Source organism: Hordeum vulgare, chromosome 5H (genome assembly GCF_904849725.1).
Source record: "Hordeum vulgare subsp. vulgare chromosome 5H, MorexV3_pseudomolecules_assembly, whole genome shotgun sequence".
NCBI lineage: Eukaryota > Viridiplantae > Streptophyta > Magnoliopsida > Poales > Poaceae > Hordeum > Hordeum vulgare.
Window position 1 is genome coordinate 559,410,354 of NC_058522.1, and position 18,307 is coordinate 559,428,660.

Here is an 18,307-nt window from a genome sequence, read left to right on the forward strand (position 1 = left end):
TTCGACCAGAGGGGCGGCGAGACCCTCGAGCGCCACGTGTTCTGTGGTATTGGAGTGACGGTCGAGATGGCCGTCCATGATGCGGCCTACATCGCCATCACCCGTCTCCGTGGAGCGTACCCTCACCTGGAGGAGAGCCCTTTCAGATACATCCCGCATGCTCCTGCTGGGGATGAGACTGGATCTGATCTCACTGCCTACGCTTCTGACGTTCGGGAGCGCAGCGACCGTTCCTACGTCGCTGTCTGCGCCCCCTGCGTGACGCGTCGCTACGACGCGCGGATTCTGGTGCAGTACACTGAGGCAATGGATCGTGCTTTCCGAGCTCTGACTGTGGAGTTGTATGCTACGCGCGCTCATCTTTACGACGCGTTGACAGAGCTGCAGCCATCACACTGTCCGAGGGTTCCACCTATGTGCATCCGCGAGCCGAGGAGGACAGAGCTACCATCAGCTCTCGAGTGGACTGATGTTGGGGGTAGAACCCCTGCACTTGGACCTCAGCTGCTCGACTGGATGCGGTACCCTCACCAGAGTCACAAGGAGACACAGGGTCCTGTCCCTACCTTCTATCACCGCCAGCTACCAGGATTCGATCGTCCTCTCCGACGTTGATGTAGCCTTATCGCTACATCTCGTTGTGGTACTCTTCCACCGCGTGCCTGCGCGCCGCCTAGTGAGTCCAGGGTATCGTCTAATGCGTCCGGGCTATCGCCAAATTTTGAATTTTTAATCGTTAGTTTGTAATCGAACTTATGTATGGGTCTGTATGTCGAACTCAACTACTATGGAGTATCTATCCCATTTCCCTTTCATTATGCTTAATTACTTCATGAATGCGTGCGATGCCTTTGCAATTACTTTAAGCTAAACTACCCCTGCTAAATATTTAACAGGATGGTTAGACCAGCTGGCCGCCCGCGTGCCCCTGCCAACGATGCACCACCCCCGCCTCCTGAGTATATGGCGGGGATGATCCAACAGTTTGAGCTGAACCGCCAGTTTATGCAAGGGCTCATGGATCAGTTCCAAAGGCCGAACATGAACCAACCACAAGGCGTGACACTGCAAGACTTCTGCCGTCTCAACCCTGCGATCTACCGCAGCTCAACTCAGCCTCTAGATGTTGATGACTGGCTCCGTGACATTTCTTATGAGCTAGAGTCTGCCAATGTGCCCCTGGCGAGCTATGTCAACTTTGCCGCCTACTTTCTGAAGGGTCCCGCTGTTCGATGGTGGGACAGCCACAGGCGCTCTCGGCCCGATGGGACTATCATCACTTGGGCAGAGTTCAAGGCTGCTTTCCGTGCTCGATACATTCCCCAGGGAATCATGGACCGGAAGAAGCGTGAGTTCCGCAACTTGGTCCAGGGCAACAAGACTGTGGATGCTTATCAGCGGGAATTTCTGGAATTATCTCGCTATGCTGAAGAAGACATTGCGACTGATGCACGCAGGCAGGAGAAGTTTCGTGAAGGCCTCCACCCTGATATCAAGCTGACACTCCTCGTTCAGGACTATGCTGACTTCGCCACCCTGGTGAACAAGGCTATTCAGGTTGAGACTGGTCTGCAGGAATACAAAGATAGCAGCAAGCGCAACCGTGACATGGGCTCATCTTCGGGCTCATATGCACACAAGCGGAAGATCTGGATTCCCAACAACATGTACCATGCACCTGCTCCTACTCCGAGGCCGTCCTATGCTGCACCTCGCCTGCCTCCTCCACCACCTAGGCAGCCGAGGCTTCCAGCCCCACCACCTCGAGTTCCTCCTTCCCGTCCTGAGGACGGGCTGTGCTTCAAGTGTGGTCGTCCAGGTCACCGTGCTAGAGACTGCAGGCAGAATCCGAATCAGCTGGCACTTCCCGCAACTGGCAGTGGCAACAACCAGAACCGCAACTTCAACACTAAGCCTGCTTATGTTCATGGTCAGGCCAACAACATTGATATGGGTCAAGTTCAAGACCAGCCTGCTACCGTGATGGGTACACTTCTCGTTAACTCAGTACCTGCTTCTGTATTGTTTGATACAGGAGCATCGCATTCCTTTATGTCGGAAATTTTTGCATACATGCATGACATTAGGAGCGAAGAGATGAACATCCCGATAGTGGTAAACACCCCTGGGGGCGAATGCCGAACCTCTGTGGTTTGCCCCATGTTCCAGTTGAAATTGAAGGATTAGAATTCCTTGCCAACCCCATCCTACTAAAGTCATCCAACATTGATCTCATATTGGGGATGGACTGGTTGAAAGCTCATACGGCATCGATCGTTTGTGCCACCAAGACCGTCCACCTCCTACACCCTTCAGATGAAGTAATAAGCTACCATGCGCATCTCGTCCGTAATGCTGAGGCACGACTGTATGCTTTGAATGCATTAAATGCGTCGCCTCTGGAAGGGATTGAAAACATACCAGTGGTCCGAGAATTTCAAGATGTCTTTCCAGAAGAACTTCCGGGGATTCCCCCTGCTCGAGCTGTCGAGTTTGTCATTGACTTGGTACCCGGTACCACTCCTATTGCCAAGCGTCCTTATAAAATGCCACCACATGAACTCCTTGAACTTAAGCAAGAAGTTGACAACTCGCTCCGTCTGGGTTTCATCCGTCCGAGTTCCTCTGCTTGGGGAGCACCTTCTCTCTTTGTTAAGAAGAAGGATGGGACAAATCGATTGGTCCAAGACTATCGTCCTATCAACCAGGCCACTATTCAAAACAAATATCCTCTCCCTCGGATAAATGATTTGTATGATCAACTTGCTGGTTCCACCGTTTTCTCTAAGCTCGACTTGAGATTGGGATACCACCAGATCCGTGTTCGCAAGGAGGATATTCCAAAGACCGCCTTTGTTACTCGTTATGGATCATACGAGTACACCGTCATGTCCTTCGGCTTAACCAATGCACCGGCAACCTTCTCTCGACTGATGAATTATATATTCATGGACTACCTCGACAAATTTGTCGTGGTATATCTGGATGATATTATGGTGTTTTCGAAGAACAAAGAAGAGCATGCTGAACATCTTCGTCTTGTACTGGATAAGCTTCGGGAGCATAAACTCTATGCGAAGTATTCCAAATGTGAGTTCTGGCTAGACGAAGTGACTTACCTTGGTCATGTGATTTCCAAGGATGGTATTGCGGTCAACCCCGAATGAATTCAAGCTATTCTTGACTGGACTCCCCCGAAGAATGTCAAGCAAGTCAGAAGTTTTCTCAGACTCGCCAGCTATTGCTGTCGATTCGTCGAGAACTTCTCCAAGATTGCGAAGCCCTTAACCAACCTGCTTCACAAAGGTGTTAAGTATGAATGGACTGATAGATGTCAGGAAAGTTTCCAGGCGCTCAAGGACAAACTGACGTCCTCTCCAGTACTTGCTCCTCCAGATACGAAAAGGGACTTCGTCATATACTGTGATGCTTCTCGTCAAGGAATAGGTTCTGTCCTAATGCAGGATCGCAAGGTGATCGCTTATGCTTCACGTCAACCGCGTGCTCATGAAGAGAACTACCCAGTTCATGATCTCGAGCTTGCCGCAGTCATTCATGCATTGAAGGAATGGCGACAATACCTTGTCGGAAATCGCTGTGAAATCTACACCGACCATCAAAGTCTGAAGTACTTGTTCACTCAACCGGAGCTGAACCTGCATCAACAAAGATGGATGGAGCGTATAGCACATTTTGACTGTAGTATATCATATACCCCTGGCAAGGCTAACGTAATGGCTGATGCCTTAAGTCGCAAGTCATACTGCAACCACCTCCAGGTTCATCAGGTTCACGATCGTCTGCAAGAGGAATTCCGTAAGCTGAACCTCCACATTGTTCCTCAGGGTTACCTTGTTCCCCCTCCTGAAGATTGTCAAAAGATGAACCTTCGTGTTGTTAATCAGGGTTCCCTCAGTAACCTAGTGGTCGAACCAGATCTTGTGAGCTCCATAAAGAATATACAAGACTTTGACGATGATGTCGACAGGATTAAGAGCTATATTGCGAAGGGTAAACCCTCCTTTTTCACTATTGATGAAGGTGGCGACTTGTATTTCAAGGGTCGCCTATTCGTCCCAAATAAGAAGGAAAATCTCAGGATGACTGGGAAGGTGATGGAAGAAGCTCATGACACACCATTGTCTATTCATCCGGGTAGTACCAAGATGTACCAAGACATCTGGCAAAGATTCTGGTGGCCCAATAAGAAACAAGACATTGCACGCTATGTGGCAGAATGTGATATATGCCGGCGTATCAAAGCAGAACACCAAAAGCCTGCTGGAACTCTGCAACCTATCTCTATTCCCGAGTGGAAATGGGACCATGTTGAAATGGACTTTGTCACTGGTTTTCCCAGATCTCAGAAAGGTAATGATGCTATTCTTGTCGTCATTGATCGACTGTCCAAAGTTGCACATTTCCTGGCCGTCAAAGAAACGATTAATGCTAGTCAGCTGGCAGATCTTTATATGTCAAGAGTTGTTTCACTTCACGGTATTCCGTTGGTAATCAGTTCGGACCGTGGCAGCTTGTTCACTTCAAAATTCTGGGAAAGTTTTCAGAAGGCTATCGGGACTCATCTGTCCTTCAGCACGGCATTTCATCCTCAATCCCAGGGACAAGTTGAACGAGTCAACCAAATTCTCGAGGACATGCTTCGAGCTTGTGTCATTTCTTTCGGTAAGAAATGGGAGGAATCTCTCCCGTATGCCGAGTTCTCTTACAACAATAGCTATCAAGCTAGTCTGAAGATGGCCCCTTTCGAAGTATTGTATGGGCGAAGGTGTCGAACTCCTCTGAATTGGTCAGAAACTGGGGAACGATCACTCTTCGGTCCGGATATTATTCAACATGCCGAAGATCAAGTCCGCATTATTCATGAGAATCTGAAGGCTGCTCAGTATCGTCAGAAGAGTCAGTATGATCGTCATCATCAAGATATGGTCTATCAACCTGGCGAAAAGGCTTATCTTCGTGTCACACCAATGAGAGGTGCACACCGTTTCGGAATCAAGGGCAAGTTAGCTCCTCGTTATATTGGTCCTTTCACTGTTCTCGAAAGGCGTGGAAGAGTGGCTTATCAATTGGAACTGCCGGCGAACCTTTCTCAGGTTCACGATGTCTTCCATGTTTCTCAGCTCCGTCGCTGCTTTAAGGACCCTATTCGAGCACTGGATCACGATATGCTTGAACTACAACAAGACCTCTCTTATAAAGAGCATCCGGTCCGCATTCTCGACCAAGCTGAACGTAAGACTCGTCGCAAGGTCACCAAGTTCCTTAAGGTACAGTGGTCAAATCACTCTGAAGATGAAGCCACTTGGGAACGCGAGGATTATCTTCGTGATGAATACCCCGGGCTCTTTCCCTCTACCTCTTAATTCTCGGGACGAGAATTCTTGTTAGTAGGGGAGAATTGTGACATCCTCGACTTTTGCTACAGTAATTATTGTAATTAAGCTACAATGATCAACCGCTAATGATGCCACGTCATCGAATTCCCATCTCAGACCCGCGTTGATTCAAGTTTGTCCGGATCCAAAATTTGAAAACAAAAGAAAAGTATTTTATAAATTCATGTTAAATATTAAAAGAATATGTATATGAAAGAGAGAATTAAAAGTATGTATAATAAATTGTAAAAGAAAGTATAATAAAAGAAAGTATTTAAAAAGAAAAATCAGATAGTAAAATAAATAGGAAAGAAAGAAATAATAAAAAGGCAAAATAAAACAAAACAACAACAAAAAAAGAAAAAAAAAGAAAAAGCAACCCCCACCCCCTGGCCCAGCTGGGCCAAGAGGCCCAACCGGCCTGGCCCCCCCGCGCCCCCTCCCCCAAACCCTAGAGCCCCCCTGGCGAGCAAGCCCCCCCCCTCGCTACTCCCTCCCCCCTCGAGCGCCGCCAGCCTCCCCCTCGTGGGGGGCCCCACCCCCCCACCGACAGCGCCACCAACTCCCCTCGAGGGGCTCCCTCCCCACGAGCCCCCTCTCTCGGTCCTCTCCCCCACCCCACCGCCACATCTCCCCTCCCAGTCCCCCACACACGAACTAGACCCCCCCACACGAGCCCACCTCTCCCACGTCGCCTCCTCCCTCCCATATCCTCCAGCCGGCGGCCTCTTCCCCCCGTCGGCCCCTCCTCCTCCCTGGCCGGCGAGCCCTCCTGCCGGCGAGCCCCCCCGTCAGCAGCTCCCTCTCACCCGTGCCCCTCCTCTCCACCTCCTCCCCCTCCCGTCGGGTCCCTCCCGCCGGCGGCCCCCAGATCTCCTGCCGGCCGAGGCCCCTTGTTCTCCCACCGCGGCACCACCCCCTCCCTGGAGACCGACCCCAGGAGCCCCGCCGGCCGAGCCCCTCCCCGTCGGCGGCTCCATCCCGGGGGCCCCTCCTCACCGGGGCCCCTCTCGGCGAACCTCCGGCCGGCTCCTCCTCGCCGGCACGACCGACCGTCCTCACCGGCATCACCACCACCGTGTCATCACCGCCGTCAACCCCGTCTTTCCCGCGAACTCCGGCTTCACCGGCCCCTCCCGTCAACGTCGGTGAGCCCCTCCTCAGGCTCCTCCCACCATGTCGTTCTCCTCGCCGTCCCGGTTCCGTTCCGGCAAACGGGACCCCGATCCGTCGACAGTAGACTCCGGTAGGAAGGATTGAACGTTTGGTTCTTCTATGTTGAGTTAGCAGAGAGTTGTTTCTGTGTTGTGTGTTGACAGAGAGGGAGATGAGAGTTTTGAGAGAAAATAGAAAAACAAATGTTGTATTCCGTATATATGTATTGCGTATGTATGTATGAGATGTGTTGTATGTATTTGCGTATGCGGATATTGGAGGAATACGATATTTGCATGTTTATTCTATGGATAAAATCGAGTATTTTGGCCTAAGGTCACTTATCGGTGGGGCCAACGCGCCCGCTGTCTATGACAAGGAGACCCCCCACGCGATAGTTAAAGTAAAAATAAAAATAATGTTTTTATTAAATAAATAAATAAATAGATATAATAATTAATTAATGAGTTAATGAATTAGTTAAATAAATATATAAGTTAATCTGTTAATTAGAATAATTAATTAACATAATGAGAGAATGCCACGTGGGTCCCTCATTAAATTAATCTGATAAATCAATATTTAATCGATATTAAAACTTGTGCCTATGACGTTCGGGACCCGCAGGTCAGTTGACCAGTCAAATGTTGATGTCAGCATGACATCGCGATGATGTTATAATAGGATTTTATTAAATCATTTAAATCTGTTTTTAATTCCTAAATAATTAATAAAACTTTGAAAATTAATATTAAATAATCCGTAAGTCAGATCAAAATAATTTCAACATGAAAGTTGATCAGCAAAACGAGACGAACCCGGATACACGGCCCGTTCGTGTGTCACGCGTCCCTAGCATAGCAAACATGGAACATTTCCATCGTTTCCAGTATTACCGGTAGTAGCCCGAGACCCGGAAAATATCGTCAGATATTCTTCCGACCCGTCTATGACGGATGTTGCTGCGTTAGCTCATGCCTAGCCTGCATCTTGCCATGTCATGCTTTGTGTTGCATCGGTGTGCTATTATTTATTGTTTCTTCCCCCTCTTCTTACCGGTAGACCCCGAGACTGACGCTGCTGCCGGGTACATCTACGACCCTGCCGATCAGTCATTTGCCGCAGAGCAGCAAGGCAAGCAAACTCCCCTTGATCATTCCTATATCGCCTATGTCTTTCTTCCTACTGCTTGCATTAGTATTTTTCCTACTGTTGTAGTTAGCTCCTATATCTGATGCATAGCCTGTTTTTGATGAACTGCTACTTTCAGTCCTGTACCTTTAATCTGCTTAGTATAGGTGGAGCAGTCATCCCCTCTGACCCCGTAGATCAGTTGCCCCGCTTGTTTTCAAATCTCGATCTCTCATCGACGGGCCAGACCCGACACAGCACATTCACCCCCCTTTGTTGTACGACGCTACAGAGATACTATCGGGTACCGAGGGTGACACCTCACTAAGTACTCCTGATGATATCTGTGTAGTATAGCTAGTCGGTCGTGGTTATCGAGGGTGATTCCTCTTTCACCATTCCCGATGACGCCTCTGTCGTGCCACCCCGCGAGTGTGGGACCCCCGAGGGTGATTCCTCTAAGCCCACCTTGACGAGTACATTGTTCGGAATCCAACGAGGGTGATACCTCGGATTCCCCCCGATGTTACTACCACACAGTTACTCGACCATGTTACTGGGATCATTGGTGATTAGTTGTAAGACGGGTGGATTCCCGTGAGACTGTGTTGATGGCCTAATTAAAATGCTAATGGATTTGGGTATTTTATCTGGGTTGGTCGGAGACCTTTTCGCACTAACCGGCTACGCGGGAAGAATTATGGGTACTCGGCGTCGCGGTATCAGCCGAAGCTTTTCAGATGCCAGCAATGTAGCGGCGCGCGCCCGAGTGGTCCCGAGATGCATCGCGCTTGTGATTAAGGGATGCTAGGACTGACGTCGGCCGCCCACGCCACGTGCAGGAGCGTGAAGGGGAACTGGGCCCATGAACCCTTTGTGCTTAGGATTTAGACCGGCGGGCTGGCTTCTCTGATTAGTCTTAGGTGGGGCTGCGACGTGTCGATATTCCGAGGCCGGGCAGGACCCAGAAAAGTATGTCCGGCCAGAGTGTTATCGAGCGTGACGGGACATGTGGTGCACCCCTGCAGGGATGAAACTTAACTATTCGGATAGCCGTGTCCACGGTTACAGGACGACTTGGAGTTGTGCCCCGATCTTTTACAACTACAATTGTTACTTAACTGGATCATTAGTTTGCCTCGGGATTGCTTCCTCGCACGGAGACGAGGGAGGATCTTTAGGCGTGACCTCACTTTAATATTGCTGCAACAATATGACTATTAATGTGTTACCCCTGTTCTACTCTCGTCTATTGCTGCAAGACCCTGAAGATGCTAGTCTTCGATAGGACTAGGCCTTATCTCTCTATTCTCGCATTGCTGCAGTCAGTCCACATATAACCCCCCTTCTTTGATACTGATGCATAATTGGAATAGTTCTGATGTAAGACTTGCGAGTACTTTGGATGAGTACTCACCGCTGCTTTGCTCCCCCCATGTCCCCTTGATCCGTTTGCTGCGACCAGATGATGGAGCCCAGGAGATGGAGGTCCCCGCCGCCGACGACTGCTACCCCGACGGTGCCTACTACTACGTGGAGGCCGCTGATGATCAGGGGTAGTTAGGAGGTTCCCAGGCAGGAGGCCTCGCCTCGTTCGGTCGTTGTATCTTTTGTGCTAGCCTTCTCTAAGGCACCCCATGTTTTATGTATGTACTCAGATATTTGTTGCTTCCGCTGACTCGTGTGTTTATTGAGCTTTCGTATTCTAGCCCTCGAGGCCCCTGGCTTGTAATATGAAGCTGATGTTATTTTATTTGTGTCTAGAGTTGTGTTGTGATATCTTCCCGTGAGTCCTTGGGTTTGATCGTACGCATTTGCGTGTATGATTAGCGCACGATTAAGCCGAGGGCATCACAAAGGGAGACCCTTATAAAGGGGTCCAACTTCTCCTCCACTAGCGGGGTGGGACTAAACTTCCCACCACCTTGTCATGCCACCACCTACATGGGCCCTTGGAGATTTTTCTGAAATTCTCTAATGGGCCTAAAGCCCACTACCAATTTCAACAATCCCCCACTAGATCTCAAGGGCACATCGTGTTCCCTCGTTCCAATCACTGTTTTAATATACCAGCATTTCAGTCAAGACCTGTTAAGGTTGAGCTTCACCTAGAGCAAGTAGATACACCCCTTTACAACTGAACAATGGACTATTCCTTGAATTGTCAGTTTGGCGTAAAGGAGCTTCACCACAAGTCTTACTAGTACTAGACTGCCGAAGGTGACCCCTCGGGTGGAGCATATTAGTCACACTCCTGGCCTATTCATGAGTTTACTAGAGATCACCCAAATCTCGTAGACTGTGACCAGCAGTCAAGCTCATATAGGTGTGTTCCTCCAAAGATCGCTCTGTAGGACAGCATCTTGCTTACATATAAGCCTTAGAACACATTAAGATAGTAGTCATCCTATCATACAGGATCCGAGAGTATTGCATCTCCAACGGAGTGGGTTAGTAAAGTTACTCTCCTCAGTTCACCACTGGCTTGTTTTCCCAGGTCCTACTTCACGGGATCTCCGATCATATAGGTTGGGTTACTACCATGGCAACTCATGTGGGTCTCATACCCATCTCCCTCGATGCACTATCTATCACAACACGTGATAGCCCTTTAGTAAAGGGATCTGCCAGATTCTTAGCCGTTTGGATGTAATCCAACGCTATCACTCCAGAGTTTCTCAAACGTCTGACAGACTTCAATCTCATTCTTATATGTTTGTTGGACTTCATATTGTCCTTTGAACTCTTCACTTTAACAATAACTGTTTGATTATCGCAGTTCATAAGGATAGCCGGATCCGGCTTCTCAACCACAGGTAAGTCCATCAAAAGATCTCGAAGAAATTCTGCTTCGACACCAGACGTGTCTAATGCTGTTAATTCTGCTTCCATTGTCGATCTCGTTAAGATCGTTTGCTTGCAAGACTTCCAGGAAACAGCACCACCCCCAAGCGTAAACATATACCCAGTAGTGGCCTTCATCTCATCAGCATCAGAGATCCAATTCGCATCACTATACCCTTCAAGTACCGATGGGTATCCCGTATAGTGAAGCCCGTGGTTGACAGTACCTTTCAAGTAGCGCATAATTCTTTCAACAGCACGCCAATGAACATCGCTTGGGTTTGCAACAAACCGGCTAAGTTTGCTCACAGCAAACGCGATGTCAGGCCTCGTTGCGCTAGCTAGGTACATAAGCGAACCGATAATTTGAGAGAATCTCAATTGATCTATAGCTGTGCCTTTAAACTTTCTAATAAGCACACTAGGATCATATGGTGTTTGAGAAATTTTGCAGTCTGAATATCCAAAGCGACTCAAAATCTTCTCAACATAGTGGGATTGCACAAGTGTAATCCCACCCTCATCATCTCTCAACAGCTTGATGTTCAAGATAACATCAGCCACCCCAAGGTCCTTCATCTCAAAGTTTTGAGACAGAAAAGACTTGACCTCCTCAATTACTTTGAGGTTGGTTCCAAATATCAGTATGTCATCAACATACAAGCACAATATAACTCCTTCGCCCACACCATGGCGATAGTATACACATTTGTCAGCTTCATTAACAACGAAGCCAACAGATGTCAGAGTTGTATTAAACTTCTCATGCCATTGCTTAGGTGCTTGTCTCAGACCATATAAAGATTTCAGCAACTTACACACCTTTCCTTCCTGACCTTCTATCACAAAGCCATCTGGCTGTTGCATATAGATTTCCTCATTTAGCTCTCCATTCAGGGAAGCCGTCTTAACGTCCATTTGATGAACGAGAAGACCATGAGAGGCCGCCAATGAGAGTAGTACTTGAATGGTGGTCAGTCTAGCCACAGGTGAATAAGTATCGAAGAAATTTTCTTCTTCTTTCTGGGCATAGCCCTTGGCCACAAGCCTAGCCTTGTACTTTTCAATCGTACCATCGGGCCTAAGCTTCTTTTTAAACACCCACTTGCATCCCAATGGTTTGCAACCATAGGGACGATCAGTGATTTCCCATGTCCCGTTAGCCATGATGGAATCCATCTCGCTACGGACCGCAGCTTTCAAGTAATCAGCATCTGGAGAAGCATACGCTTCTGAAATAGAAGTGGGATTATCATCCACGAGGTATACGAAGAAATCGTCACCAAAGGTCTTTGCAGTCCTTTGTCTCTTGCCCCTACCACGGGCTTCCTCGTCATCCTCATCAGGATTTTCATCATGTGTTTGTTCATAATATTCCATAGGAATGGCAGGCTGAGGAGTTATCTCAGATTCCTGTCTAGAAGTGCTTTGCATATCTCTCATGGGAAATATATCCTCAAAGAATGTAGCATCCCTCGACTCCATTATTGTACCGACCTTCACGACAGGTACCTCATATTTCACTACTAGAAATCTATAGCCTACGCTATTCTTAGCGTATCCCAAATTAACGCAGTCCACAGTCTTTGGTCCAAGCTAACGTTTCTTGGGGATCGGTACATTGACTTTCGCCAAGCAACCCCAAGTACGTAAGTACGAGAGCGTCGTCCTTCTCTTCGACCACTCCTCGTAGGGAGTGACCTCATTATATTTTGTAGGAACTTTATTCACGACATGACACGCGGTCAATATAGCCTCCCCCCACCATGCCTTGGATAAACCCGATGTATCTAACATGGCGTTAACCAAATCAGTTAGAGTACGGTTTTTCCGCTCGGCAACCCCGTTTGACTGGGGTGAATAGGGAGGCGTCCTCTCATGAATAATGCCGTGTTCCGCACAAAATGAATCAAATTCGTTTGAGAAGTACTCTCCACCACGATCAGACCGGACTCGTTTAATTTTCTTTTCAAGTTGATTCTCAACTTCTACCTTATAGATTTTAAAGTAGTGTAGATCCTCATCTTTAGTATTTAACAGATACACATAGCAAAATCTAGTGGAATCATCTATCAATGTCATGAAGTATTTCTTTCCACCTTTAGTCAACACACCATTCATCTCACAAAGATCAGAATGTATGAGTTCTAATGGTGCCAAGTGTCTCTCCTCTGCAGCCTTGTGAGGCTTGCGTGGTTGCTTTGCTTGCACACACGAATGACACTTAAAACCTTTGGCTAAAGTGAAAGTTGGGATTAAATTCAGTGTTGCTAGCCGCGACATAACACCGAAACTTATGTGACAAAGACGTGAATGCCAAACTTCAGATTCATTAACACTCGAATGAATATTGTTCACGAATTTATTACAAAAATCTGCAAGAGAAAGGCGGAACAGACCTCCGCATTCATAACCTTTTCCAACGAAAAGTCCATATTTCGTAACTACTACTTTATTAGACTCGAATACCAACTTAAACCCTTCTCTACACAGAAGGGAGCCACTAACAAGATTCTTCTTGATGGCGGGGACATGCTGCACGTTCTTCAGCTGCACGATCCTTCTCGAAGTAAACTTCAGATCGACCGTGCCAACACCAAGAACAGAAGCACTCGCGCCATTCCCCATCAATACGGACTCGCGGCCGGTGGCCTGATAAGAAGAGAACAATGATAAGTCAGCACACACATGAATATTTGCAGCCGTGTCCACCCACCAATCGGTGGACTGACAAACTGTAAATACAGTAAGTAAATTACCGTACCCAGATGCATCACTTTCATTGTTGCCCACAATCATATTGGCAGACTTGGAGTCCTGCGCCGGCTTCTTGTACTTGTTAGGGCACTTGTTCGCCCAATGTTCCTCTGAACCACAAGTATAGCAGCCATGTCCCTTCTTATTCTTTTTGAAGGGCTTCTTTCCCTTCTTCTTGAAGTCGGTATTCTGTTGGACATAATTCTTTCCCTTGGGTTCGTGGGAATTGAGGTTCCTCTGATGTACCATATTGGCAGCACAAGAGCTTTCCACCGCTTTTCCATTGGAGTCCTTTGCTCTCGAGTTCTGCTCAACACTCAGATGGCCGATGATGTCCTCTACTGAGAACTCACGTCTCTGATGTTTCAGAGTAGTAGCAAAGTTCCTCCAGGAATTAGGGAGCTTAGCAATTATACAGCCCACGACAAACTTGCCCGGCAAATTGCACTTAAGAACCTCAAGTTCTTTAGCTATGCATATTATCTCATGAGCCTGTTCCAATATAGAACGGTTGTCAACCATCTTGTAATCGTGGAACTGCTCCATAACATAGATCTCACTCTCAGCATCGGTGGCCCCGAATTTAGATTCGAGCGCCTCCCACAAGTCCTTGGCAACATGCATATGTAAATATGTATCAACCAGCTTATCTCCGGTCACGCTAATGACTGGTCCAAGGAATAGGACGGTGGCCTCCTTAAACATCTTCTCCTGTTCACGAGTGATAGTGACACCGGCTACCCAGAACACGTTCATAGCCGTGAGCCATAAGGTGGTTCTCGTTTGCCAACGCTTGAAAAAAGTACCGGTAAACTTATCCGGTTTCAGTGCAGCATCAAAACCATTACTCGAAAAATTCCTACACAGATTAGGTTTTTGGATTGTTGAGTAAATAGGCAATATTCCGAGTAGATTAATCCATGAAATAATTACTAACATGGCATTGACTAGGTTCATGACATACTGATCACGGAGTATACTAGCAAGTACTACACATATAGGCAATACTACTAGTGCAGACAGAAACAGGAGAGAGATAAACATATTATACCCTCCGACCCTCCGATCGGCGGACGAGACGGTCAGCTTCGCTTGGTGAAGACATGGCGATGACGATGACGAGGGCGACGCGGACGTAGACGTAGCAGACGGACGGAGGCGAGTAGTCGCGTGATCGCTCCCCAAAAACCTAATCGCCCCTCTCCCGTACAGGAACCGGAGAGGCGGGGTTTCGGAGGCCTGCTCGCGGCGGGCGGCGGAGGAGGAGTGCGCGAGGGCACCTTCTCTTCTCACTCTCCAATAGCATGTGGAAGAGAGACCCTTATAAAGAGGTCCAACTTCTTCTCCACTAGCGGGGTGAGACTAAACTTCCCACCACCTTATCATGCCACCACCTACATGGGCCCTTGGAGATTTTTCTGAAATTCTCTAATGGGCCTAAAGCCCACTACCAATTTCAACAAGAAGAAGCCGCAAACGTCCTCCATGGCTCTCGCCGGCGGAAGCAGCGGCCGGGGCTTAGGGTGCTATCAGAAGCTGAAGCCCTGAAGATCTTTTTTTAGCATAACAGGAAACCCTGAAGATCTCTGAAACTGAAGAACTGAACTGAACACTTATTTTGGCGAGAGACCCAAATAGCTCTGACATCAAACCGGCCCGGCCCATCTACATGGCAGATTTCACGACAATCCTCCGCCCGTACGGGCGTAGACAGGCCCCGATCCTTTCCAACGCCCATATAAAAACAACAGGGGCAATGCTTTTTGATATTGACTGGTCTATGAGTGCTGATATCCTTGCATTCTACTGTTAGTCTCTTCGAAACATGACATTGCAGCCAGTCTCTGCCTTTGAAGCTGTGTTATCAGGGGGCAATGCTTCTTGATATTGACTGGTCTATGAGTGCTGACATCCTTGCATTTTATCTGTAGGAGGAGCTTTGAAGGTTTGTCTGGGCGGAAAAGATGGTTCTCAAGTATGTTACTGTCTTTGACGTCGTAAAGCAATGTTAATGCTCTGTAAAACTGCTTCATCCAATCTTACTTATCCCTGCATTTGTGATCATACGCTCTGCCGTTTCAGCGGTGCCAAGATATACCCAGGGAAGGGTATCAGATTCATCCGTTCAGACTCTCAAGTAAGCCAGTATGTCCCTGTCGTTATTGTGTATGGAGTGAAAATAACTAGAAATTCTCTAAAATTTTGCTGCGTCTTCTTTGCATGTGCCCAAAACCAGGTCTTCCTTTTCTCCAACTCCAAGTGCAAGCACTACTTCCATAACCGTCTCAGCCATGTTCAGGAAACAACACAAGAAGGTACATGGAAATAAGCCAATCCCTTGAATGATATACTCCACATCCTAGTTCAGCATATACTCCCTCCGTTCCTAAATATTAGTCTTTGTAGAGATTCTACTACTAGACTATATACGGATGCATATACACATATTTTAGAGTATAGATTCATTCGTTTTGCTCCGTATGTAGACTTCTAATGAAATCTTTTAAAAGACTTATATTTAGGAACGGAGGGAGTAATTCATAATCTTACTAGTATGTCCTATTAGAGTGATCTGCTTGTGCAGTGTACGAGGTGCAATCATCTGGTAATTAATTCGCCTGCTTAAATATTTCACCTGACGAATAGTTTCAGTTATCCGTAGCTAGTGGCCGTCAAAGAAAGTGAAGTCAGCCTCAGGGACTACCACAATGTCAGATAGTCTGTTGACAACATAAACGATACGAATTGCTTAATCATGTGTAATACCCATTCCTTTGTGTTGCACAAACAGCCGTATTGTTTCTTAGCTTAGGCCTCTGTTTAATTGGGTTTTCACCTATGCTCCATCACTGACTGTCCTTGTTTGGCAACCACAAACTTTATGTTTCTGCATCTGAAATTATGAAGGTGTGCCTTCTAATTGTGTGTGGGTGTGGTTGCAGGATATCCATGCTGAGACTGCAAAGAAGAGGCGCCGCACCACCAAAAGACCGTATTCCAGGTCAATCGTCGGTGCTTCCCTTGATGTCATCCAGAAGAAGAGAGCTGAGAAGCCTGAGGTCCGTGATGCAGCCAGGGAAGCAGCTCTCCGGTAACACTTCTTTCTCCATGGCTTCCAACCCCTGCTTCTACTTACTGTGATGTGCTATACCATGAAAACTAGTACGTATATGAATCAACATGCACTTATGTTGCATGCCACATTAGGATAGTGATATATGTTCTAGCTCATTAGGCTGCTCCCAATGCTTCACTTTGGATAGGTGCTAAGCATGTCAACAAGGCAAAAAAATCCTATGTGGCAATCTAATTAAGAAGAGAGAGAGGAGTTTGGTGTCCTCAGGGCATCTCCAACAGGTTGTTGGTTAGTTTGTTGGCAAAATATGTCATGTCATCAGCCAACATCTTAACATACAACTACTCCAATGGATTGTATCTAGTTTGATCAATAAGATGCGAGGTAATAAATAAGGTGTTCTCTCATTCTACATTAAAGCTTGTGCAAGGGTGTTGGTTAATTTAAATAAGGCTTCTGAGTACAACCTTGTTCTCTTTCCTCATTTATTGCATGACACATCATAAAAAATCCTATGTGTCAAAATTACCAACAACTATCTTACAACCATTGGAGATGCCCTCAGAAGAAAACGGTGGTAGTCACGGAAGCCTATGCAAAACATTAAAAATGAAGGAAACTAGCCTATGCATGCAAGACTTTAGTTGCTAAACAATTAAATGAGACAACCTTAACAACAACAAACTAAGCACCAATGCATTGGAGATTATGATTGCTTAATATATTTAATGTTTTAGCACCTCACTTAGCACATTTGCATTGGAGGACGCCTTATGTATGTACTAGAGAAGGTAGCTTCAGTTTTGGTTTTAAGGGGCCATTTCTTTTAGGTCACACCTGTGAAAATATATATCCAGTGAGTTTCTGCTACTGTTTAATGTTCGTACAACATCAGGGCAGTCTTGACACCTTGATTTTCTGTTTGATGTATGTCTGTGAGATACTTACTTACAGTGGTAACTGCTCTATAACAGCGAGATCAAGGAACGCATCAAGAAGACCAAGGATGAGAAGAGAGCTAAGAAGGTGGAGGTGACGAAGTCCCAGAAGACCGCCGGAAGAGTCAATGCTCCCAAACCCGGGAAGCGCTAGACTGTCAAATTCTGAACTTAGTCATTAGGAAGTTTTCGGCTCGAGCCTGCTGCTGCTGCCGCCGGTATGCAGCTTCCGGGTGCATAAACCTGCAGGTTGTTTATCTGATCAATGTGAAGATTGTCTCATGCTTATCCGGTTGATGTTTCTTTGGCACCACGCTGTCGATGTTTGACTGTCCATGGCCTAATGCAGCCTGTCTTCCTGAACCATGAGAAAACTTCCGTTCTATTCATCTTCAATCATCACACTACAACAGATATAAAAAAATAATAAAAATTGAATTCATAGACCATCTAACGACAATGAACTAAAGACGTGTCCCCGGCATTGCCCCTTCCTTGTTAAAGTCGAACAAAACTTGTAGAGTCTCCCTACATCCACCGGGTTAGGATTCTCTACTGTAGCGCACCGTACTGTACCGTTATTATCGTGTAGACCCGGCTCCATATGTCATCCGTGCTACAACACCGTACAGTACTGTAGAGGATCTCAACCCACATCCACCGGGATGGGGCTAAGCAAAAAAACTTCATTTCATGAAAACAATAATCCTAAGATAACTCAGAAGAAACGTCTAAAAACAGAGTCCTTCTGCCGTAGGGGTTCAGAATCCACTACGTCGTCGTGAACCCAAGGCCGCTGGAAACGGGGCGGACCGACGGCCGCCGACGAAAGGCAAAGGAACCTAAGCTTTTTACGGGGAGAAGGCGGCTGCCGTGCCTGCCATTATCTTCGAAGCTTCCATTTAATAACTGGATGTTAATCGATCCGGCACACGGACGAACCGTCGTCGAACGCGACCATATGAGGTGATGCTGCTTTTGGCTGGGTCAAGCCTGTACTATAGCTGTTG

The 18,307-nt window shown here is 47.1% G+C and overlaps 1 protein-coding gene across 1 annotated transcript; it reads left to right on the plus strand.

Moving 5' to 3' along the window:
* The first annotated feature begins 14,952 nt into the window (after positions 1–14,952).
* LOC123397300 (60S ribosomal protein L24-like) lies at positions 14,953–17,596 on the plus strand. Its single transcript, XM_045091907.1, has 4 exons — positions 14,953–15,067; positions 15,215–15,258; positions 16,226–16,374; positions 17,334–17,596. Exons 1-4 carry the CDS (start codon positions 14,953–14,955, stop codon positions 17,449–17,451), a joined length of 426 nt encoding a protein of 141 aa, XP_044947842.1. The 3' UTR covers positions 17,452–17,596.
* The last annotated feature ends 711 nt before the right edge of the window (positions 17,597–18,307 follow it).